This window comes from Gordionus sp. m RMFG-2023, chromosome 1, assembly GCF_954871325.1.
Source record: "Gordionus sp. m RMFG-2023 chromosome 1, tfGorSpeb1-WG-v2, whole genome shotgun sequence".
NCBI classification, from domain to species: Eukaryota; Metazoa; Nematomorpha; class Gordioida; order Chordodea; family Parachordodidae; genus Gordionus; species Gordionus sp. m RMFG-2023.
In genome coordinates, this window is record NC_088775.1 from 23,444,981 (window position 1) to 23,472,375 (window position 27,395).

Below are 27,395 nucleotides of genomic sequence, written 5' to 3' on the forward strand. Positions count from 1 at the left end.
GATGTCGAAATAATTGTGATGAAATTTTTTAACGAATTTAGTTATCAACTAAAAGATTTAAGGAATTAAAAGAGTTGGTGAAGTGGTCTGACTTGGAATGGTGTGAATTGTTGCATATACCTATTAGGTGGTTGTCATTAATACCTGCCATCGATAGAATTTTAAAATTTTACAAACCCTTAAAAAAATACTTCTTAAATAAAGATTTTAAAAGCTGTCCTAAAATTTTGAAAAATTTTTTAGAGTATGAAATGGCAGAAGCATATTTGGGATTCGTTTCACATGTAGGAAATCTACTTCATGCAGTTAATATTCAGTTGCAATCAGAATATTCTTTATAAAAAATATTCACAAAATCATGCTACAGCGTTGTTCATATCTACAGTTAAAAATTGATAATAAATTTTATGGCGCCACTGCTAAAAATATTATATCATAATGTTCAAATAATACTCTAATTAATACATTTTTAAATGAAGCAGATATTTTTATTAAGACAATTTTAGAATATTTACAATCAAAATTTGATTTTAATAACTCTATTTACAAATGTATAAATATTATGACCTTGGAACAGAAACCATCAATTGATGGTTTTTATAATTAATAAAATATTTAAAATACCGAAAGACATTGATTTCTTGTTTGAGGAGTTTGTAATTCTCTCTATTTTATATGATTCGCCAAAATACTTAAAGTTAGATGGTCTAAAAGCAGAGGAGAAATGGGTAGAATTTTTTCGTAATAACGATAAATCCCCATGCTTGGAAAATATATACTAGTATGCCTTCTCCTCACCTCATTCTAATGCTTCATCCGAGCGCATTTTTACACTGATGAGGACTGCCTGGAAAGGAGAGAAATCGGATTGATTTAACAACATTAGAGGCCGAGCTAATGATTAAACAAATATATAATATGTCATGCCAGGAATTTTATAAATATCTCAATAACGATGGTAAACATTTAGTTCTATTATTTAAATCTCAAATAAAATATAATTAATTTTTAGCAATGGTGCCATAAAATTTTTTGTTAATTTTTAACTGTAAAGAAGAACACATCTGCAGCATAATTTTGTGAATCTTTGTTAAGATTCTTCTGATTGCAACTACACATCAACAGCATGTAGTATATTTCCTACATGTGAAATCATTCCTAAATATACCTCTGCCATTCATTATTGAAAAAATTTTTCAAAATATTAGGACAGCTTTTATAATCTTTATTTAAGAAATATTTTTTTAAAGGTTTATAATATTTTAAAATTCTATGGATGACGTATATTAGGAACATATCGCAACCAACATTGTGCTGACTCAATTCTGTAAATACACTCTGTTTTTACCAAATTCACTGAGGCATTATCAGATCAGCTGACATGCAATTTATGATAATCTCGAATCTGCTATATTTACTATTAGCTATGTCTTTGAATTTTTCGCTATTTGAGGGGAAAAAAATTTAATATTTTTATTGAAACGACCTTAATTTTGATGAAAATGCATCTGTTAGAATTGCATATGTATGCCCATTTTTCAAATCGTCAAGAATTGACCTCCTAGATTTAGGTCCTAAAACATTGATGATAGCCTTGCTCATTTTTGTTCTACAAGTATACTTTTCATTTATATTAGAGTCGTTAAATATTATGGGAAAAAGATTCTACCAACATTGTGATGATAAGTATCTCTGTGAATGTTGTACTACAAGATAAGTGATTACAATTGCCGCTACTGTAGTTTCATCTGTATTATTACTTATTTTTGGAGTACCTTATTATGTATTTAAACGTGATACGTGATAATTAAACGCCCATCTCTATAATGTTATACACACACACACTGTAGATTTCCATTTGCGGTCGTTTTGCGGGACATTCGCATAAAATATATTTTTAATTGTAAAATTAAAATTGTTTTTTTTATAAAATTTTATCTTGTTTACGTATTTAAAAAAGATCGTTGGTTTTTTTTATAAATTAATATATTTTAATAAATCAAGATGTTATTTTATTTTAAAAAATAGTTACCGACTTTGTATTTATATAAACTATAAAAAATAATAGGCGCCCGCAAAAAATTTTTTTTAGCAATTTTTATATTTCTACCGCAATTTTTATATTTTTCCCGCATAATACCAAATTTCTCCCGCAATTTAAAAATTTTGACCTGGCAACCCTGGTTGGGTAGACAATTTAATCGCATGCGTCAGATAATTGCATTCTGGAAAGGAGTGATTCAACGCAAAATGCAATAATAGGCCTGTCCCAGTCCTTCTGCTTATTCGATTCAGGAAGAGGGTGATCCGCAATAATTTGAGTCTTCCATTCGATGATTGCATCATTATAAGACGAGTCGGGTTTTAAAAAATTAGAATTTACTATATTTTTAGTTAAAAGACAATTGGATATGAAGGCTGTTAAGGCGAGATCAGACGGAGATCTGAAACCGAGACCTCCCATCTTAGTGGGTAAAGAGCCTTGTGTCCCTGCTATTAGAGGTGGGCGCGGGCCGTGAAATTAGGCGTGAGTGTGAATAAATTTTAAATTCTGAGGCGTGTCTGGGAGTGACGGACTTCCCAAAATTTTCCGCGGGCGTGATCGGACGTGAACATAAATTTCCCCTGAATCACGGAAATTTTAATTTTTAAAATTGTTTTTTATAAGTATAAATTTGTAATTTTATAATTATAAATTTCAATTATATAATAATATTATATATTTTCTGATTTAATTTAGTTCTTTTTTAAAAAAGAATAATTTATGAAAACTAAAAATCTTCCGCATTTTATAAACAACATCCGGTATCATTTTGTTAGTTCTATTTTTTTTTTATGTTTAAGTGTTTTTTATCGCGAGACTTTATGCTAAGTCAGTTACATTTTATTTGTAAAGATCTTATCTTTAAATGCAACAGAAAGTGAAGGATTTTACAATCTAGGCCAAGAGATAAATGTTGGTGTTACATATGAATAACAAAATATAAAAGTTGTGAACCGGAAAACTCTCATGAATACTATAAGTCCAAAAATATACCATGAAATAAAATTTAAGATTAAAAGCATGATCATTGTCCATAATCACTGATATTTGGACGAATGACTATAAAAATCTAAGTTTTTAACCATTATAGGACATATTATCATTAAGGATTTTAATTAAAAACATTTGTTTTGGCCACAAGGGTAATGGATGAAAAAAACGTAAAAATTAAAGGTGCAGTCAATTCAATTTTAGGAGAATATACAGAAGTAGAAAATTACTTAAATAAATGTATAGTTGTGAGTGATAACGGAGCAAATCTTATAAGTGCATTCAAAGATGACGAAACGCTAGCATGTATATGTCATATACTAAATAATATTTGTTGTATATGCAAATACATTTTGAGAAATTAGAATGTTAATTTTTGGAAGTTATTATTCATAAATAAACTGAAAACGAATATAATATTTTTTGGGGGGAATTATTTTTTGTAAATGAACTTAAAAATTAACATAATATTATTTTATATATTTTCATATATTCAAATTAATTGTAAAACAATTATTATATATATCGCGTTAAAAAGTGAAATAAGATACATAATATTATTATTAAATTTTTTAAATATAATTTGGATTCTTTATCGAATAAAGTGATTTTCTATAGTCGTAAAGTTTTTTTTATTCTTTGTTATATTATATATTGTTTATCCTAATTTATTTAAATATATTTTATTCTTTCTTTATTTAGATTCCAATATAATAATAATTCTAATTAAGAGTTTTAGTTAACATCGATAATAATTTAATCAACTCCTATACTAATTTCAACTCAAGCTTGCAGCCACCTGCAACAATATTATGCATTATATTTTTGACAATTGTTTAACTGAAATAGCCTTAAATATAAATGGGGTAAATAAAAATAGTACAATATTACAATCTATAGCTAATAGCAAACTAAGCCACATCAACAAGATGTAATAGAAAATAACGAGATGGAACTCTGTATGATACAGAGTTTCTTAAAATCATATTCTGAAATACAGGTGTACTTGTTTAGCAAGCAAGAATTAAATAGATTAGCCACAATTGATATCAGCAGCATACGCGAGTTAGTTATATTTTTATCAATATTTAAAGAATGCTTGGATAATCTGAGAGCAGATTCTCGTCCCACAAAAAGTTTGTTGGAAACAAAAATTAATAAAATTTTGTTAACCTTCTGAACGTGATACAATAATAATCAAAACCTTAAAATACAGAACAAGATTTAATTTAAAATATTATTATGCAGCCACTATAGTAGGCTTAATTCTAGATCCGAATTTCAAAAGACTTAAGTTTTTAATAAAAGAAGAAAATGATATATATATAACAATCTTTAAAATGCTAAATGATATAAAATTAGATGATATGCATAAGTCGATGCCAACTACCATTTATAACTTTCCTAACTTATCCTAGATACATAAAAACCCGTATATTCTAAATGATCAATACCAACTATCACTTTCCTAATTCAATCTACACTCATAAAAGACCGTATATTTCTAGATGATTCTGATGAAGCATCAACATCACCGATGAAAACTGTGAGGATGAACTTAAAAGATTCATATAAGATAAATAACAAGACAATATTTTGAAGTTTTGGAAGCGATATCGGACATCGAAAAAGCTGGATCCTTCACAAGAAGACTACCAGACTAAGAAGGTATCAAGCTCAAATCGATATGTTCACCTACCGACTTCATCAATTCATAAATATTGATTAAAAAATTCAGGTTATTACACCCAAGGAAATCTACAAGTTCGAACTTATTATTATTTAACGCAGCTAGACAAAGTAAAAATGAAAGTTACATCAATTGAGTAAGTAGATTATGCATTTTAAAAAATGAGTGTTTTCTAGATGATAGTAGAGTTATTGAAAAAATAAAAATTTCGTCAATTAGAAAAAATATTAGGCAGAAAATTACGTTAAAAGATAACATTACATTAGCAGAAGTTCTTACTTTAAGAGATGATTTTGAGGAGTTAGAATTAAAAGAAAATATCTAATTAAAGTATAGGTATTGTATTATTAACATTTGTTTTCAAATATGTTTTACCATTATTAAGAGATATAATATTCGTTGACCTTTATTTAATCTGGTCTAAATGTCTTTTTATAATTTTGTTTCTAGTATTCATTTCATATAATAAATTCCCATCTTTACGCGTTACCGTATTTGTGTCCAAATGTTTTCCTTGAAAGTTTTATAACAAACTTTGTCACCCCTAACGTTATTTCTATTTGACGATATATTTCTATTAAATTCATTCACTTTATCTTCTTGTTTAAATCCCATCTGGTTCTTATAGTTCTGGAAAACATCGCTTGGTATCTTGTTGGTTTTTGCGTTTGGTGTGTTACGATAATTAAATAAGAACTTTTCTAATGCTATATCTAAGTCTATTTTATTTTTACTTTCCATATTCCTTTTCATGCTCATTATCATTGATCTTATCATTCGCTCACACTGACCATTGGACTGTTGGTGGTGAGGTGAGTATGTGTTCAATTCTTTGATCTTGGCAAAATTTCTTGAATAAGCTACTAGTAAAGTTAGTTCCATAATCACTGACTATTTTTTCAGGTATACCAAATAAGCTGATTATTTTCATCAATTCTTTAATTGTTAATTCAGTTGTTATGTTTCTCATTCTTCTAATAATAGGGAATTTGCTAAATGCGTCAACACATTCCAAAAAATTGCTATCTTCAAATTGCGCAAAGTCTATGTGCACGCGTTAGAATATTTTTGTTATTGTTTCCCATGGGTTTTGTATATTATGAGGATTGTCTGCATATTTATTACATGCATCACAATTTTTTACCTCCCGATCTATTTCTGCATTTAAACCAGGCCACCACGAATAATCTCTCGCAATGATTTCGTTTTCCATTACCTAGATGTCCTTTATGCAACTCTTGCAACATCTCTTTTCTCATATTTTATGGTATTATAATCCTATTTTCTTTTAAAAGACAATCTTTAATTAGTTCTAACTCCATATTTTTATATGTTTTATCTTTATCTGTTCATGATTCTTTATATTGTTAATTACTTCCATTAATTCTTTATCAATACTAGTTTCTTTAACTATTCTATTAAAAATTATCGGTATGTCCCAAAATTTGTCATCAATTATTTCACCATATCTTTTGTACCATCTCTTCTGTATTCGTTTGTGGTATTAATTATTGTATAGTATTATCATAATCTTCCTCAATAAGATTCACAAATTTATCTAAAATAATTCTAAAAACTGTTATTCAGCTCCTTCCCAAAAGTGTAATCTTGTCACTTTGGACCACATAAGCATTTAAGATTTGTGTTTTGTCCTCGAATGCCTTGACTTGGACAGTACCTAATACTTTTATCATTTTTCCATCGTATCCAGTTAATGTTGTATCTGATTTATCTAAGATTTTTTATTCCAATCTTTCTTGCAATATGTATCGGCAGGATTCTGAATCTAGAACTGGTACCTATTTGCATCAGTATTGGCACGTCATTCAAATATACTGTAACTTTATATGCATCATTAGCTATGTATCATTATCGGCATCCATATTGTTTATGTCCAAATTAAATAAATTATATTGTTTTTTCTCGAATTTATCATTACCATCTTCTTTTATCTCTTCTATATTTACAGTGTTTACTTTGTTTGTGTATCGTGATTGATTATTATCTTAGTTATGATATCTACAATTGCATACTTGATTTCTTCCTTGATTTCCAATATTATGATTATTGTTATGTCTTTGAATAAATCTTGAATTTTTATAATGTCTGTTATATCTGTAATTTTAATCATTATTAAATCTATGGTTATTATAGTTATTGTTATTATAACTAGTTCTATTATCAAATCTTGAAAAATTATTGTGTGAACCTGAGTAGCGTGCCCTGACGTTGTTGTAATAACTCGAATTATAGTTCTGATATCTAGGGTTGTAACTATTTCCTTGATATTTTTCTTTGAAAGTCATGGCCTCTTGTTTTCATCGTTGTCTGTTATCGTAATTAGATTGTAAATTTTGTCTTTCGTCATGGTCAGCATATCTCAGCCTCTGTTTGTTTTCCTATGTTTTCCTACCTCTTTGCCTTTCTAAATGTTTCACGGTTGTTTCATTTTCTGTTTTTTCGTTTAAAGAAATATTGTCAATGATAACATTAAAAATTGAAATTATGATTGCCAAAGATAATTTTTCAATTTCTTATTCAGAAATATAATAAAAGGCAGGAAAAATATCTAGGTTCAGTTCTCTAAAACAATATTGCTCCATAGTTTTATTCTATATATATATTTATTTAAAATACATATTTATTTAAACAAAGTTTTTTATAACTATTTTATTCTTTTAATCTATAACAATTTGAAGTTTAACCAATAACATACTAAAATAAGAAATAGAAGATATTGTTTGAACCAAATATAATTAAACCAATACCAATATTTTGTTAATCTTGAGTTTTTAATGTTGGTTCCCAGCCATAATTTAATTGCTTATATTTTAATGTCATGATTAAGCTTCAAAAATATCATGAATGAATACTTCTTTTCTTTTATAATACCCATGAATTAATATTCTATTATTAATGTTTAAAATAATAATATATCAATTCATCTTTTTACCTTCATAGTTTGAACTGCTGGACATTGAGGTTGAAATGAAATATTTGCGTTGGGACATAATTAACATTTACAAAGTGTAGCCTCAAATTGGGGCCAGGGAAGGGTTAAATCATCTTCATCTGAAGAAGTAAGTACTATGAACATAATATTCTCAAAATAAATTATAAAATAGAATAATGATATTATTATTAACATTTACTTTGAATTTTGATTGAATATTAATTAGATTAACATTCGACTGAAAATTTAACAACGAGAATTTAAAATAAAGATAAAGGAATGGTGGATGATATGAATTAAAAACTCGGCTTAAATTATTTATATTAAACAATAAATAAAGATAATTTTATTCTACAATAAAATATGTTTTTCTTTTTTAAATATTTTTTAAGAAAAAATTTTAAATATCCAGTAACGTTTTGCGTTACCGTTACTCAAAAAAAAAGAAACGCGCCCTCTAAAAAAGGTAACGAATGGCATTCCTTTTCTTTAAAAAAGGTAACGACGTTACATTTTTGACCTTACTTTACAGCACTATATATAACTATTTTATTTGCACCATAAATGGGGGCACATGGGTGCGGCTACCAATGTGAATGAATTTTTCGAAAAATTATCAAATAATTTTTAAAATTAGAGTCGTTTCCTCAAAAATAGGCACTAGATATATATCTAATATATTAGGTGAAATGAAAACTACTACTAAAAAAAAATTCAAATCTAATTCAGTTGATAATGTAGCATTGATTCCAACTTTAGCCTATTTTCAAGTTATAGGAAATGGTTCTAGAGGTTCTCCTAAAAGTATACATCTATTTACTAATTCCTACAGGTATTAAATAGTGAATCAATTTTTTATGATATTTGATTAAGATATCTATTTAATATTGGTGAAGGAGCTCAAAGATTAATTATTGAACATAAATGCAAATTGTCAAAATTATCAGGAATATTTATAACCCACTCTTCTTGGGATAACATGGGAGGATTACCTGGAATTTTACTGTGTTTGAGAGATATAGGCATTAATAAAGTTGTATTGCATGGTCCTCCCAAAGTTGAAAATCTTTTTATCATGACAAAAGGATTTATGGAAACTACAAATATAGAAATCGGTATCTAAAAACAATAATATTACAATCTTTAAATATTGCAGAGAAATATGATTATCACAAACATTATTATGATGATGGATGCCTAAAAATTGAATACATTCCAATATTTAATGATAATCCTAATTCTCTTATAAAAACTATTGATTATTCTTCATCTGACAATTCACAATCAGAGACTGAAATATCCAGTGGTAATTATAATACTATTAAGTATTTATTTTGCATTTTCTAAAATGATAATCCACAAAATGAATATATTATTTATCACTACTCTTTATTTTAGAAATGAAGTCAAATGCCCCTAAGAGAATGTCCACCAAACCCACTGACAGAGACACTGTCATAGCTTACATTGGGCAAGTAATAATATTTTTATCATACATGCTATTAATATATAAAATATATCGATATTCTATCTTGAAACTTTTTTATGATATTATTTTATAAAATAGCAGTGATGGAGGGATTTAAAATTTCTTTTAACCAATAGTCAAAAATGATTATTAACCCTCAGAAATTAAATAAAAAATATTAAAAGTTGTTATGGAAACTATCTCACCTCATGACTTTTTAAATATATTCTTTTTATCACATAATAAATAGAGAACACTAAAAAAATATTAGTGATAAATTATATTATATACTCCTTTTTTTATAAACTTTACATATAATGATGATTTTATATCATTTTTGGAATATCTAATTGTTATTGGATGATGATGATATTTTATCAAAATTCCTGTTATCATAAAAAAAAATGTAACGATATATCTCTGTACTTTACTTTATTGTATACCAAATATATATATATAAATTAAATAATATAATTTGAAGCTTCATACCAAGCCAGGAATGTTAGATATTGTCAAGTGTTTGAAATGCAAAGTTCCTGCCAACAGTTATTTATTGGGTAATTTGAAAAATGGTTTGGATGTCGTATTGGAAGATGGAACCATTGTAAATCACATTAAATCTTATTTATCTTCGATTACAAAAAAGAATGAGGGCAAATTAAATAATACAATTTGTACCAGAGACTCTGACTTTGTATATGATAGATTGTACTGTTAAAACTTTCATATATTATGTTAATCACTACCAATCTTATAAAGAAAAGTAGGTTCTTTTTTTGCCATCCATTGTAAAATGAAAATTATAAGTTTAAAAATAAATAAATAGTGCATTTTATTAAATTACTTTTTAATAAGTACACGATCACCATTCCTTTATTAAAGTATATTGGCCAATATGGTTTCTGCTGCCAGCACTTATTTTTATAAAAAGGATCTGTATTTAAATACTATATTAGAGGTATCTATATCTGTTTTTAGATGTACATTTTGATAAACTTTTATTTAACACATTTTTATATTAAAAATGAAAATATTAGAATGCAAAATTTATTCCATTTTCTATGAGCATAAATATATAAAAAAATACAGGGTTTTGGACCCGTCAAAATTTTCTACTGAGTTCAGTCCAGCCCTGGGTTCATTCGAAATTTTAAAAAGTTGGGCAGGTTCAATAGGCCAAACCCAGGTCCCGGTTTGGTCCAGATTCATAATTTTTTAAGAAAATATATCAATATTATATAAGAAAAATATATTTTAACAAAATTTTATTCATTTCATTTTTTTTAAAAAAACCTTTAAAAAAAATTATCTAAATCTTAACAGAATTAAGGGTTAATTTAAATTTTGAAAATTGGTTCTCATTAAAATATCTTAAGTGTCTTCTTACAGTCGTGCTCGATTATCAGATAGTATAAACTTTAGACGGAAAAGGCATCTTTTAACACTCACCTAAATATAAAATACTAATAAATGTTGGATTATTATAGTATACATATCAGTTATGACTTATTTTTATTACAGTAATTCAAGATTTTTATCTAATATTTTTATCAGGGACGGGAACCCAAACCCTGAACCCTCGATATTTCGCTGAACCCAAACCCTTTTTTAAAATTTAGGGTTCAGGGTTCAAACCTATTTTTTTAATTTTTTAAAAATTTATATTTTTTATTTAAAACTTTCATTTTCCTTTTTTAAAATTATGTTAAAAAAGATATAAAAAAACATGTAATTTACGATTTATATTTATAAAAGATTTCCAGAGTTCATATTTAAAAAAAATTTTTTTTTTATATTTAAGAGTCGGCCATTTTTCGTAAAAAATTTTAAATCAATTAAAATAAATTAAAAAAAAAATGATAATTATTTTAACTAATTTTAATAAGTCATTATTTTCGGGTTCAGAGATTTTTCACTGAACCCAAACCCGAACCCATTTTTTTAGAAGGAAGGTTCCCGTCCCTGATTTGTATATCCATACAGAGTTCCTATACTTTTTTCAACAAGTGTTTGACATAATTGATATCTACTTTGTTGTTTTTCTTTGGTTCCTAAATTTTTTTATTCATCATCATTTGTAGATGAATCAGATGCACTAACTGGATAAATATTATCAACGTTCAAAAGAGTAAATCTATTCACAAAATAATTAAATACCGTTATCTTTTCATCATCTATCCAGATTATTGAAAATTTTGGGTCCAGAAGAAGTACAAAGTATAAAACTTCATTAAATTTATAGCCCTTAAACAAAATAAGTGGATTACTTTAAAATGGCTAGAATGCGTTCCAAGTCGAGACAGCATTTAATCCATTAACAATATAAGTCAGGTAGGGTCAATTGTTCTGTTTGAAATGATTTAGTGGCGATTTCTATTACATTTAAAATTGTAATAATAATAAGTATATCATCCCATTTGTTTGTAATAGCCTAAAATTTTTATGCATGCTCCAGGAAAATCGAGATAATTAATTTATTTAAGGAATTAAATTATTCATAAGGTATAAAAAAAGATTCCTGAACGCGATTCTGGACTCGGGTTTAGAAAAAATGGGTTCGGGTCTAGGTTCATAATTCTAAATATTTCCGGGTTTAGTTTGGGTAGAGCACTGGGTTCGGGTTTGGTCCAGAACCCTGGAAAAATATGTCAATATTTATTTTTTCCCCATTTAAATCTATAGATATCAGTTCAAGATTATGAAGGATATTTTTAAGGAATAGAAATCCTTGCTTAGGATGCCCATTAATTATTAAAAAAACAATACCATTTAAGATTATTTTAAGGAAATAAATTTATTTCGAATTTTTTAAAATAATTTTATAAATTCTCCCCTGACTTTTAATGAATAAATTACAAGTTCAATGTAAACATTTTTTTATAAATGCTTGCTTTAAAGGAGAATTTGCTCGAAAGAATTATAAAATAGGAGTATTGACATTTTTTTTATTATTATCTCGTTTACATATTTTGTGCTCTAAATAAGAGACGGCGAACCCTGTATGTAAATATGATAAAATTGTATCTGCATTCAGATAAACTTTAAAAATATGTCTGTATCAAGATACCTATAAAAAATATCTTTTAAAAATTCCTGAAATTATACACTCACTAGATTATTTTTCAATCAATAAAATTATTCAATTTGAAAAAACACTCTTTAAGACCGAAAATATTTTGAAAAATGGGAAATGGGTTCTATCCAGCCAAATCGAATAAGACCTGGTCGGTCTTGGCTTCAGCCTAGGTCCAGTTTAAATATAAATTATTAGTAAATTAGATTGTTTAAACTATCGATCAAATAGAACGTTGTTTTTTATTTTTTGTAAATTTTTTTATATTATTTCTAAAAGTTTTAAAAAATCTGAAAAACGCGGTAATCAAGTTAACAGTTATTTCTTAATACCATAGACGTAAAAACAAAAATCAATTTTGGAAGTAACCTAATATTTTTTATTTTTATAAAAAATCAATCATAAATTACTAAAATTCTTGACCCAGTATGAACATAAATTCAAAAGAAAAATCAGCTGAATATTCATATATTTAAATATTTTCAGGTCCAGTTTGAGTAGAGACTTGTGTAAAAAGAGTCCCCGGTTCAGGTTAGGTCCAGGACACTGGTTTTTTTTAAAAATTTTCTCTTGATTAAATTTCCAGTATATTAAAATGTCAGAAATTTCTAAAATATATAAAATAATGCATGTAAGACAATGCATGGTAGTATCAATCCATAAGTACATTAATAATCATAAAGAAAACTTTGAACGGAATGAAAAAAATCCCAGTCTAATAAATATCCAAATTTATAAAAACATCTATGTCTTTAAAATGGTAAAAATTTATTTACAAATTACGATTAAATTTCAATCGATGATTAAACATGGCATAGTTTATATTTAATCATATCACAACTAATAAATAAATAGCTAAAGTCATCAAACATAATAGACACGCTAACTTACATCACCAGTGTTAAAGAAATTATAAGTTATTCTTTGGTTTGGTTCTTTCTTGGTCTTATCATTTGTAACCAGTTGTAATAAGTGAAGAAAACAAATAATTAAATCCACTAAAAGGAAAATATAAGCTTTTAATAATAAAGAACTTTTTTTACTATTAGATAAATAATTGATTTACACATGATTCATAAATACCAAATTTATTTGTTTTATATTACAGGTAAAATCTGCTGACGTTAAAGGAATAGATCAACCAGGTTTCAAATTCGCTATCGTTGACTGCCCTTCCAGGGATTACTTAAACAACCTTGTAAGTAACGCATCTTTCATCGAGTACCATCGGGACGATGATCAAGCGATCATTTCTAATCAAAATGGTGTAAATTTTTATTTTCGTTTTTAAAATAATTTTGTTTTAGAATAAATATATTTTATAAAGGTAAGGTAAAAATAAATAGGGTACACGATTATCATTATTTTTATTATAGAATAGTGGGCACAAGAACATCAGTGTTGCATATCGTAGATTCATGCAAAACCCAAATGACGTTTTTTATACTGTTAGATTTGAAATCTTTTTTATTAAAAACATTTTTTTTATCATATTGTGGCACATTGAAGCACTTCCAAAAACGTCTCTATTTCAATAAAATATATTCATTTTTGTATATATGGTAATTCAGCAATTTGTATAATTTTCATTTTTGAGATATTTCGATAACTGATTTTATTATCCTTGTCAAATCATTCATGAAAAAATTATTAAGAGCCATACACATAAGATATAAAATATTTATTAGAAACATATTTTTTATCAAATCATTTTTTTCAAAAATGTTTTTTGTCTCTCCTGAACAATTTTAAAAGATCTTTTCTGAGGTTTTGCAATGTGACCAACGATATGCCCACCATATTTAAAATTTTAATTTACCCATCTTTAAAAAATCCATTTTTGATCCTGCTAGCTTTTTGAGTGGCCTTGGGTATCTTATTCACCTTCAGAAAACGGGTATACCTAGAGATCTGCAAGAGTAGGCCCGGCTTGAACCCAGCCCCGGGTCTATTTTTTAGTAAAAGTTCGGGCAGTATCGGGTCTAATATATATTTTTTTTAAAATCCTGGTCGGTTTGGGCCTTGATTTTTTTAAAATATATCTAAATCTATTATTATATCAAAAAGGGCACCAATATTTTTTATTTAAAATATAAATATTTAATTTTATTTATAGAAACTAAACGCCATATAACATTTATCTTTTATTTTAAGCATAATTTGATTCAACTTTTAAATTTTTTCAAAAACTTATATATCTTTTATTTTGGGTATGATAATTTAAAAAAAAATTAATTTCTATATTTAATTCGGGCCAGGTGGACAAATAAAAAAAATAAGGTTCGGGCCGACAATGCTTTTTTTAAAAATGTCGGGCCAGACCGAGCTTGAAAAATTAGACCTGATGCAGATCACTATAAACCCTACATATTATTCAAAATATGCCGGTAAAATATTTTATTTCTTGTACTTGCAGTATTTCTATTTATTGATTTTTTTATATTTATTTTTATAGTGACTTGTTTTAAATTTCCTAAAAACTAAATTAAAACATTTCAAATATTGTTAAATAAATATTCCAAAGACCAAATTATAATAATTTTTTTAATTTATCCTTTAAAGCGTAACAATATGGTTTCTTTTAGAAAATATTTTGCATACATTTTATATAATTTTCTTTATTTCTTTTGATAAAAACCTCTTAGCCAAAAATTGTATTTAAGTTTTATAATTTTGCCAAATAACTTTATTGTTTCCTTATTCAAATTGAATATTTTAACATTTGGTATCTTATTATTTTACCTTAACTTATATTATATTTCATTAGGGATTTACCGATATTTTTTATCAAATCGGATCGGCCCGATATTTCACCCATTTTAAAATATCGGTTATGTGCCAATATTATAAAATTTTCCGATCCGATATAAAAGGGCGTCTTTAACAAAAATAAAATGTTATAAAATTTTAAAAAAAAGTTGTCTAAAATCATTTATTTTTATAAATAAAATCGAAATCCGTTTTTATATATATTCTTTTAATAATAATAATTAATTAATAAACATTCTGCCATTATTTTTTTGCGCATTCTGTTTATAAAAGTGTGCGATAATCTCTTCAGAATCTGTTTTTAGTGAAGCTGGTGATATTGACAGTTCCATCGCTGCAGGCTGACCTCTGGTAAATTGGAAATTTTGGTATTTCTAAGAAGAAATTTTCGATATACTAATGTTAAATATTATTTTAAATATTTATTTCAAATTTCATAATATATTTGTTTATTACTTATTATATATATAGCTTATTACTTATTATATAAAAGTGATTTAACAATAAAAATATTTTATATACTTTTAAAATTGCAATTGAATTGAATATAAACTATAAACTATTGTTAAATGACTCGTTTTGGGCCGATTTTTAAAAACGGCTAACTCAATATTTTAGTCAGAAAAAATATTGCCTGAGCTTCGAAATTTCGATAATATATGTCTAGATCATTGTTCCTTCTATGAACAAAATCTTCAGGCTTACGTAATATACACGGAAGTGCTGCCAAAAATTTTGCAAATATAATGATATTTATCAAAAATTGTAGGAAGTGCTGCCCAAATATTTTTAAACATAAATCTGTTACAAGAAATTTACAAGAATTTTGTCATCAATTGACCTATTAAGTGTGCATGTATATGTGCATCATTGGCTTATTTACGTTACTTATAATATCTTACTTGTTGACATTACAGATAACCAAGATTTTTATTTTGAAATTGATCATAAATTTTTTATAACGCCATGATGAAAAGTAAAATTTGTTAAATACTGGGAGGTTCAGTATAATATTTTTGGAGCGTTGGTTATACTATTAATATGGATATGTAGTTTAGTTTGGGGCAGGAGAATGAGAAGGAGTTGCAGCGTTAAAATTAAAGGACAAACTTTGACCATTGAGGGACATAATGTAGAGGAGGATATTGGGTAAGGTTACTTGGTTACCGGTTCAGGAGTTAATTAAAGGGTGGACGGATAGCAATATAAATAGTAATGTATATGGCTCTGAGAAACAAAATTTTGGAAATAATCAAGTGTTGCGCCCGTATAGAGAGCCCAGAGAAAATTCTCGGGGAAGAGGGGTAATTAGTTGTTATAATTGCGGTAAACTGGGTCATATGCTCAGAGATTGCCGGGAGGCGAAGTGTTTCGGTTGTGGAAAATTAGGACATTTAGCCCCTTATTGTCCGGGTAGACAAGAGAGATTAAGTTGTGCTGGTTGTGGTAGGTTTGGGCATAATAAGGAGGAATGTAATACGAACAATTACAATATTACAATAACAAAGGGGGTTTCCCACAGAGAGGTATGAGTCCAAATGCTTTAAATGTGAGGACTATTGAGCGGGAGAGAGGGGAAGAGGGGCGAACAAATAATATCGGAGAGTTAGGGGAGAAAAATATGGAATGTTTTAGATGCCGAAAGGGTGGGCATGTGGCGAGGGATTGTGAGAATTTGTGACTATATGATAGTGAAAAAATTGCAGTACAGGTCGGGGTGATATGGTTAGGGGGTACGGAGGAGGGATTTAATCAGCGAACCAAATAAAGAGGGGTGCGTAAATATGTTACAAGAGGGGATAGTCCATGATCCTTGTCCTAGAGTAATGATAAATTTGGGGGGAAGAAGGGTTCCCATGTTATTTGATACAGGAGCTGCCATTTCGGTAATTGGTTATAATGGATATCAAATATTTGGCCTGGGGAAAGGATAGAGAATGAGGGGTTGAGAATAAGGCAGTTTGATGGAACCTTGTTGGCAGCCATGGGTAGGGATAGTGGCGACATCGGAGGAAAGGGTGGAAATATTAGATTTATGGATTGTTAATCGGAATATAGAAGCTGTGATGGGTTGGGATTGGATCACTAGAATTGGTCCATGGTATAGTTTTTGGGGAGTATTTTCATGGTGGGGAATATTTGTACCAATAACGAGTGAGGAATATGCTGTTATGGCCTTGAGAGAGAATGTGTTGCCTGGAATTGAGATTATGTTGAATGAGGGAAACCGCGAAAGTCTTACAAGGAGCGAAACAAGGAGAAATAACTCTAGGAGCGTTAATTCAAAGAGCGACAATGCAAGGAGCGAAACAAGTCAAAATAATTCAAGGAGCGAACTAAGGAAAAATAATTCCAGGAGCGATAATTCAAGGAGCGGAATAAGTGAAAATAATTCAAGGATCAAAATAAAGGAAAGTAATGATATAACAGAAGTAAAAGAGAATAACTCCAAGGGCGAAATAGGGAAGAAGAATCATAAAGGCAAAATGGAGGAAAAAAGTTCCGGGGGAGAAGCCGGAGCAGGTAGAAATTACCCGGGGTACGTTGGAGTCAATGAAAGGGGTCGTGATATTACGAGGAAGGAGGAGGAAGGAAAGGTGAAGGTAAGGAAGGAGGAATCACAGAAAGAAAATCTAGAAGTGATGAATACCACCATCAGGAAAATCGAGAAATGACGAAGGAAACTATGTCCAGTGAAGAAAAGGGGGGAATTAAAGAAGACGAGGGGAGAAAATTGGCTATGACCAGAGTGCAAGAAGGAGTACGGAGATTAGTACAAAGTTATCAGGAAATTTTCAATGAAGACTTAGGATGTCTCAGAGATTATGAAGTAGACATTAAATTAAAGGATGGTTGCGTTCCAAAGTTTTGTGCGTTATGGAGGATACCGTTTGAATGGAGAAAGGAAGTGGAATTGGAGTTAAATCAATGGGTACGAAAAGGTATTGTATGTCAGGTGGAGTACAGTGAATGGGCGACTCCGTTAGTGCCTGTGAAAAAAAGCCAACGGGAAACTTCGCTTATGTGTAGATTATCGAGTTACAGTAAATCCGTGGGTAGTGGAGGTTAAATATCCCTTGCCAAAAATTGAAGAAATACTGGCTAATCTAAAAGGAAGTGTTTATTTTTCAAAAGTGGATTTCTCGAATGCATATCTGCAATTACGAGTAAGGCCGGAGGTAAGGAAGTTATTAACGATTACTACTCCGAAAGGATTTTTTGCGTTTTGTAGATTACCATTCGGACTTAATGTTTCAGCTCCCATATTTCAGCGTACGATGGCTGCGGTTTTCCAGGGAATGGAGGGAGTTTTCTACTATATGGATGATGTCTTGGTGACGGGGAAAAATCCCGAGCAACATGAACAGAGATTGGAGGAAGTATTTTGAAGGATCAAGGAGAATGGATTGAGAGCCAGCGGGGAAAAGAGCATGTTGGGGGTGACCGAAGTGACTTATCTGGGGCTCACAGGAAAGGAGGTGCGGTAGGTGGATAGAAATATGACTGGAATTAATAATATGATAATACCCAGGCATTTTTGGGGATGGTAAATTATTATCATCGGTTCGTGGAAGGATTTTCTCAAATAGCAGCGCCCTTATATCAATTATTAAAGAAAGGGAGAAAATTTGAGTGGACAAATGAACAAGAGGAGTCCTTCGAAGAATTAAAAGGTCAAATAGGAAAGGTACCCGTTTTAGTGTGCTTCAATAATGAATTGGAAGTGATATTGGCCGTAGATGCATCCAATAAAGGTGTGGGAGGAGCGCTGTTGCATTCTATTGATGGGGTAAAAAGGCCGGTGTTATTTTTCTCAAGAATTTTTAGAGCGGCAGAGACCAGGTATTTCAGTGATTGAGCAAGAAGCATTGACCGTTATTTTCGGGTTAACGAAGTGCCGTGAATATCTGATCGGGTGCAGATTTATTTTTACACCGATCACAAGCCGTTGGTGCATCTATTCCGGAAGGATAACAAGGAACTAATGCTATCGCCTAGGCTGCAAAGATGGTTATTGCTAGTAGGCAGTTGATGTCCAAGTGAAATATCGACGAGGGAGGGAAAATTATTTACCAGACATTTTATCCAGATGCGGACCTGGGGAAGATGTGGAGGAGAAAGAACAAGAACGGGCGGAAGAAATTGAACAAGGACTGATTCCTATGGCAGGAGTGTCTAGAGGCGGGCCGGTAACATGGGAAGAGATTAAAAGAGTGACTTTGAAAGATAAGGAATTGAGACGGATCAAAGCGTGCCTTAAGGGACAGAAAACGTGGTGGGTGGGAGACCGGACCTATAAATATGTACAAAAGGAGTTAGCGATAATAGATGAGTGTTTTGTGCGAGGAAATAGGAGTGTTATACCAATCAAACTAAGAGAAGCAGTAAAGGCGATAAGAATGTACAGGAATGAACCTAGTCATTGAAAATATCAGTCGAACCTGTGTTAGATGTAATTCTTGGGCTCCGATGCCCCGAAAAGATAAAGAAAGTGTGTGGCCGAAGACAGCGCAGCCTTGGGAGCGCATCCATTTGGATTTCTTTGACTTCGAAAATAAAATATATATATTAGTGGTAGATGCTTTTTCGAAATGGGTGGAATATCAGGAAGTAAGAGGATTAACAACACAGATTGTGATAAAAGTATTAAAAAATTTATGGGCCAAATTTGGGGTTGCTATGACAGTGGTAACGGACGGGGGCCCTGCCTTCATTAGTAGACAATTCGAAATCTTTTGTGCAGAAACTGGAGCGAAACACATTTTATCGCCGCCGTATCATCCGAGTTCTAATGGACAAGCGGAAAGGATGGTAGCGGTGGTCAAGAACTGGTTGAGAAAGTGAAAGAATGGAGGCGGAGAGTTGTGGGTGGCCGTGACGTACTATAACAACAGTAGAAAAGGAGAGAAGCCCTCCAGCGGAGAAGTTTTAGGACGGAGAACTAGAATTTGGTTGGATTCGCTGAAACAGACAAGACAGGGAAAGAAGATGTCTGAGGCCGGGAATGAAGCGGAATTTAAGGTAGGGCAGGCAATATGGGCTAGGATATTTGGAAGTAATAAGAAATGGGAATCTGGGGTGATCGTGGAGAGCATGGGACAATTAAATCGAGTGAAATTCATTGACGGAAGAGAGGGAGTACGGCATAGGGATCAATTGAAGAGGGGCGTGGAACCTGGGAGGTTACGATCGGGAGTATGAATAGGGGGATATACTTGATCAAAAAGTAATGGTAAAGAAACATTCATTTTAGTATGGTGCGCAATATATCCAGGAAAAATTGAAGGGGACTGTTAAACCAGAGGTGGGGTAGGCTCAATACTAAGGTGATTGATAATAATAGTAAAAATAGCGGGGTGATTGATAATAATAATAATAAGGGAATCAACCATATAATGGTTGATGGGACAAAATAGTTAATGGATTGTACAAATGGTAAATGAAGCCAGTTCGAACTGAGATAATTTCTACGGGAAATCGACAATAGCGACACATAAATGGAGGAAACTCAAGAAACTAACAACCGTATAAATTCGTGAAAACACCATAAAGCGACGAGAATTATGCCGGGTGAAAGGTGAAATGCGAAGTTGGGTTTTCAATTAGTGGGGGCGTGTTATGTGTATCTTGTTAGCGAGGAGTCACTTTGTATAATAAATGGGTTATTTGTGATTAATATTTTTTTTTGATTTTTTTTGCGCATTCATTCTTTCAATTTTTATTTGTGATTTATATTTTTTAATTTTTTTGCGCATTCATATTTATGATATATTATAAAAAATTGCTATTTTTAAAATTAGAAAGAATTATTATTATTTGTTTATTATTATGCATTAATTAAATAGATATATATATAGAGAGAGAAAAAAGAAATAAATTATTATTATTACGTTTTTTTATATTTTTTTTAAATTCAGTCATTCATTTCTGGTTTCTTGTAAAAAAGGGAAAATAGATAGAACAAAAGTATCAAGTATGAACATATTTGACTTTGAAAAACATTAATTATAAACAGTATAATTTTTACATTAATATTTAGTATTAACATTTAAAATATATTTAGTGTTTTGACATTTAAAGTATTTAATATTTGACTTTTAAAATAGTGGTGGCCAAGACGAGTCTCGAACTTGCGACCTTCGCTTTAATCATTTAATATATTTAAATGACATAAGTTATGCTATAGTTTAATTATAGATGTAATACTAATAAAAAGTATATTAAAAATTAATTGGTATCTTTACAGAATACAAAATTAGATATGATATCGGATCGTGGCCGATATCAATTTAATATCGTGTATGTCGGATCGGATCGGCCTCCAAAAAGTGGTATCGGTACATCCCTATATTTCATTATTCATACTTATTAATTATAATTTTATTATATATGTATCTTAATCTTGATGCAATAAAAAAAGAGAATTACAAAAAAAGTAACAGTTAGGAAAACTTTATGCCCTAAAGAATAGCTTTTTAAAATTTATTTTAAAAATATTTTTATTATAATTATCCTATGTGCGATTATGAATTATGCAATAGAGCTCTTAATTATGTTGTATACTAAATAAAACGCTTAATTTTTTATGTTGTGTACTAACTAAATAAAATATCTAAAAAATTTAGTTTTTGGAGTACTCAATGAGTTCAACATTTCCAGTAGCCTGAATGGGAAATATTATATTTTTATTTCACTTTTTTATTTTATATGATCCTTAAAAAATAAAAAAATAGTTATATGATATAAAATGATATATTTATGTAATATTTACATAAAAATAATTACGAATATTTGAAAAAAATTAGCAAATAATTTTAATATTTACTAAAAAAAATACGATTTTCAAAAAAATTTCAAATTATTTATTATTTGACAGAATTTTAATTTGTTATGTATTCGTAAATTTTGAATCGAATAATTTTTTCTAGACATAATTGTTCGAAGATAAAGTTCAAACAAAAGTATATTTTATTAATTTATTCCCATACAAGATATGATAGGTTCGGATTTTGCAAACACTAATGATTTTAGCTTTATAACTATCCATGGAAAATAAACATAGTTTATTTTGCCTATTATTTTACCAGGTAATTTTTATTATGGATTATTATTTTGGAGCAGTATTTAGAAACAACTTCATAAAAGTTTATGGTTTAAAACACTTTCTTAATTAGGCCAAAAAGATATCCGAATGATGGATTATAAGAATTTTAGTATTCTACATATTTTACTTCCACAATTGCGATTCTTAGCTTTTTGAATACCAATTGTACCTTTGTTTTAATATTTGTGAAGATCAATATTACTTGTTATACGGGGAATAGTATTTTAGATATCTTATATTATCAGTAGGCCTAAAAAAACGAATTAAATCGAATGTTACTATTATTCGTATTCGATTATAATGTTCGAATCGAATAAATGTGGCCATCACACGCCGTTAAGTATGAGAGCCCCAGTGTTGCGCTAGGCGTTTATAGTAGTATACCAGCTTTCATTATAATGCTGTTAAACGCGTTTATTAACTACTTCGCTTAACTCTTAAATAAATTAAGCAAATGATATCTTAATTCCTAAAAAAAATAAATGTAATTTTGTTTACCTATTCGCACAATCCACCAACAGATTCCCTGGATTCAATCGATAAACTATTGAAAATCATGGTTCATTTTACTCCCGTGGATATAATGTTAACTCAGGAATACGTGGGATGGATGCAAAAGTTTTTAGACATAATTTAATTTTTAAACATAATACTCTAATTCAAAATAACTAGAAATAAAACTTTTTTTTATGGAGTTCTTTTCGATAATATATAATTTATTCACCTATTCAAGAAGACGACCGTTTGTGTCAAGGAGTTTACTTCCCAATTGTGTTTAAAGATAATAGGTATAAAATTAATTCTCCACCATTTCAAATTTTTACCGCTAGAATCGATGCCATTAATACTAACCTAGACTTACGAGTTATTTATTAAAAATTTACATACATCGAAGTCAGCTGTGGTCATCATCTGTAGTAAACGCCATTGAAATACCTTTCACATTTCGTCTAAATGCATTTAAATGGCGGATTTCAATGCATATGGACACTTTCATTTTAATGAGTAAATCTTTAGTATTAGTAACGTTAATTACTATTTTTTAATTTGAAAAATGAAAATTACTATACTAATAGATATTTTCCCTTTTATAGTGTTGTTTAATAGGACTATATTGCCATAAATTACATCGAAATCTCTTGAACTCGGTGGGGCAAGACCTTGATTTTAAAATTTTAATTAGGGCTGGGTAAGACTCGGACTTCTACATTAATGTTAAACGAATATATTTTCCTATTGCTTTTATAAAATGTGAATAGATTTCCAATAATTTTACTTTTTTTAGAATCATTTTTCATTATAAAATTAAAATTTAATCAGTATAAATATTATAATTTAACAAAATTCAAGATTGATTAGTATTTTATAGTGTTATAAACGAACGCGTTCGAGAATGAAGTTCGTTTTTTTGAAAAAAATGATGAACGGCGTTCCTTTTATTCTTGATGAACGTTGAACGCGTTACTTTTTTATGACGAACGCGTTACTTTTTTATGACGAACGCGTTCTAGTTTAACATTCGTTCAATTTTATAAACAATTTTATTTTTATTTATTTGAAAAATTTAATATTAATCCAAATAAAAAGCTTATATTTTTTAATCAACTGTTTTTCCTTTTTCACATTTCAATTTTTTTAACACGCCATTATTATTTAATTTGAATATTATTGTTTATATTTTAATTTAATAGATTAGCATTGGATATTATTATTTCATCATCTGATTCTGAATAAATGGCTCAAATATGATATATTTTACAGTAACATCCTATATTGAAGGAACTAATTCAATTCTTACCAAATGTAAAATGTGCCCAAAAAGTATTATATCAATTTTGAAATCTTCAAGTTCCAATTATTTTATATAATATAACTAAGTAATATCATTAAATTTGAAGAAAAAATGCATTTGGGCTATTTGACCCCATAACGTTAGTTATTTTAAAATTAAAAAAAATTAGTGGCCTAAAATATGGTCAACCATTGATAGACGCAGTATTAAATGGGATTAATAAAAGATATTAAACCTATCACTATCAAATTAATTGCATATATTTTATTTTTTTTAAAGATTTGAACATATACATGAAGACCAATATGTTTTTCTGCAATTATACATCCAGTATTCAAGCTTCAATGGCCATGGATAAAACTTCCACAGAACGAACCTATAATAAACTTATAGCGTTATTGAAAAAATGCATATATGCAATAACTGTTAATTTCGAGATATCCTTTTTTTGACGAGGAAGTAGAGGATGGATTGGAGGAGGATAACTTATCTCAATTTTTTGAAGCAAAGGACAAAACAATAAATGTGTTTAATTAATTCCACACGTTAAAAGGTTGTTTATTAAGTATAATACCGCAATCCCCTCATTTACCCTGTAGAGCACGTTTTTAGTATAGCTAATGCCGTATTAACTGCCAAGCGTTCCTGTCTATCAGATAAAAATTTTAAAAAACAATTTTTATTAAAAATTAGTGAGAAAAATTTTTATTAAAAATTAGTGAGAAAAATTTTTATAAATAAAAATATCATTTTATTTGCTATATTATATTATGTTGTAATTATATTATCAAAATGAAACTATATTTCTTTTAATATGGCTAATGTATTGTGTTAATATAAGATATTTATTTATATTAAATTAAATTTTAAAAAAATTTTTGAACGAACATGAACACGTGTCTTTTTTTTGAAAGTGAACGTGAACGCGTTCGATTTGTGTCAATGAACGTACGCCTTCTATTTTTTTAGCATCACTAGTATTTCATGATTTGTGAAAAAAAAATTTAATTATATAAAATAAAATTTGTTCAGTAAAAATCTTATTCCAACATTGGGTCAATTATTTTACTGAAACCATTCATTGAGCAGGTATATTAGGAAATGGGCTAGGTTTATGATTAGACAATAATAGTTTAGGGTTAGTTTATTTTATATTAAAAAAATAGGTGTATACTTTTGTTTTTATTGCAAATGTGATGTTAGCCCTTCACCCACTACCCCCTTATAAATATGTGGGTAAAGACCTGATGAGAGCTAATGAATATTTTACTAATAATATAATTAGAATAATGGGGGGGGGGGCTATGCTATGCTTATAGGTTCCGTTACAAATTGACTGTAATAACTTGATTATTGGACGACCTTTTTTAAAATGAAACTTGGAATGTTGGTTAAATGGATTGTATATTTAGACAAATCAAAATTTTAATGCTCTAGTTCAAATATATCCCAAGTTATGGGCTTCAAAATTCGATGAGAGCCTTTTCCTTTTTTAAACAATTCAAAAAAGATTTGATTATATAACAAATTTTATATCATTTTAAAAGCTTTCAAAATATTAATGGAGAAAATAAAAATATAAATTTTATTTAGTTTTTTATAATGAATTAAAAAATCAATTATAAAGGATGTCTTAAAACGATGAAACTCATCAAATTTAAATTAAGTAAAAATGTTATTGGGAAAATAAAGATTTGAATTTTGTTTTGCTTTTATAATTTTTAGGAATTTAAAAAATTATTATAGATGGCGCTATAGTTGAAAATAATTATAATATATTTTTAAGATCGTCCTCTATAATTATATTAATTCCTAAAATTTAAGAAGAGCTAAATAAAATTTAAATCCTTATTTTCTCTATTAATATTTTTACTTAAATATTTGAATATATTGTCAATAAAGACATTTCATGAGTTTTATCGTTTTAAATGGGGCACTTTTCAAAATAATTTATTTTTGTTTTACGGAAATACAACGACACGGAAGATATTTATAATATAATTTTTTCATTTTCTTGAGGCGAATTTTATACTAAATGATATAAAATTTGTTACTTTGGGCCAAAAATATTTGAGTATTATGAGATTCGTTAAAAGAGGAAAAGGATCTTATTGATGGCCCATAACTCCGGTTATATTAAAGCTATAGTAAAATGTTTATTTGCATAAAATATAAAATCTAACCTTCATACCAAGTTTCATCCATTTATAAAATGGTCGTCCTAATCACTGGGTGATTTGTCATGGAATTACCCTTACTGAGAAATTAATTATAAAATAATGTTATAGATAAATTTTGATGAAAATTTTAGACCAAACTGTATATGATATTTATTAAAAGAAGACTGACAATTCCACGAGCATGATTCACCAGAATCGCTCACTTGCAGTAGTAACTGAAGATGCTGGAATATTTTTCTTGATTGAAAAAATAGACATATTTTTATTGTTATATTTACACTTCCCATTCAAGCTAATTATTACTTAATATTTACCTACATTGAATTTAAAAATTTCTTGTCACACTTAGGCTAAGGCATGCCAGAGCGTTCACGAGCATAATATTAAAAGATAACAAACCTAAAATTGAGAAAAAAAATATTTTTTTAAAAAATTTATATATTCCAAGTATTTACACATCAGAGATTTATCACCTACTTAATAGTCGTATTTAAAATCACTGAATAATTTATAACATAATTTTTGTTAATTATTCCTAAACACTCAATTTGCCCTAAGTCTTATAGTTATAATAAAAAATGATCAAGTAAAAAATTTTTTAAAATGCCTTTTTTAAAAGATTTGGCCCTGAAACATCGCATATGGTTTTAAACGAATCCAACAATGGGGATTTGTCATTCTTAGATACATTTCGATTCCAGGCCAAATTAAACACTGTGCATGCTGGAATATTTCCTTTTAACGAACAATTGAAACACGAATATACACCGCAACAAAGTTAGCATTCAACTGTGTTTTTTATAATTACTAGTTAAAAACATCACTCTTTTTGGGGGGATGGGGTCGGGGGCACTGGGGTATAAGGAAAATAGGACACATTCTTTCTTTCTCCTGATATTTAATAGGGGCAGCCTAATATTGAGGTGAATGGGAACTAGAAATAAAAATCAAAATACTACCCATTATTTTTTTATGAAAAAAAATAAGTTAAAAAAAATGCTTGATTGTTGGAAAGCATGTGAACGCAGACTCGCATCCATACCCTGAACATTCATTATTTTTGCTAAACCCAGACCCGAACCCTTTTTAAAAGTCACGGTTTCTAGGTTTCAAAAAAATATTAAAAAATTTTTTTTTTACCTCAAAAATAAATTAATAAAAATTTTTTTTGTTTTTCTACTTATTTTTCAAAATTTCTGGTTTTTATACTTCCATTTTATAGATAATATTTGATTATAAATGATATTTTATGCTAATAATGTAAAAGGAATTTGCTTATCTTGTTTTACTTTATATCAATCTTAGAAGTGAAATATCCTGGATTTTGTATT

At 28.7% G+C, this 27,395-nt stretch overlaps 1 protein-coding gene across 2 annotated transcripts in view; it reads left to right on the forward strand.

The window, feature by feature from the left end:
* The first annotated feature begins 8,256 nt into the window (after positions 1-8,256).
* LOC135922627 (zinc phosphodiesterase ELAC protein 2-like) overlaps positions 8,257-27,395 on the forward strand; it is a 31,668-nt gene continuing 12,529 nt past the window's right edge. The window contains exons 1-8 of one of the 2 annotated variants that reach the window (XM_065457074.1): positions 8,257-8,509; positions 8,551-8,792; positions 8,834-8,983; positions 9,076-9,152; positions 9,627-9,749; positions 13,327-13,483; positions 22,614-22,710; positions 26,684-26,841. In XM_065457074.1, the coding sequence (XP_065313146.1) occupies positions 8,274-8,509; positions 8,551-8,792; positions 8,834-8,983; positions 9,076-9,152; positions 9,627-9,749; positions 13,327-13,483; positions 22,614-22,710; positions 26,684-26,841 (1,240 nt within the window). In that variant the 5' untranslated portion in view covers positions 8,257-8,273. The remainder of the gene's footprint in view (positions 8,510-8,550; positions 8,793-8,833; positions 8,984-9,075; positions 9,153-9,626; positions 9,750-13,326; positions 13,484-22,613; positions 22,711-26,683; positions 26,842-27,395) is intronic. The other variant, XM_065457140.1, reaches the window with a different exon arrangement.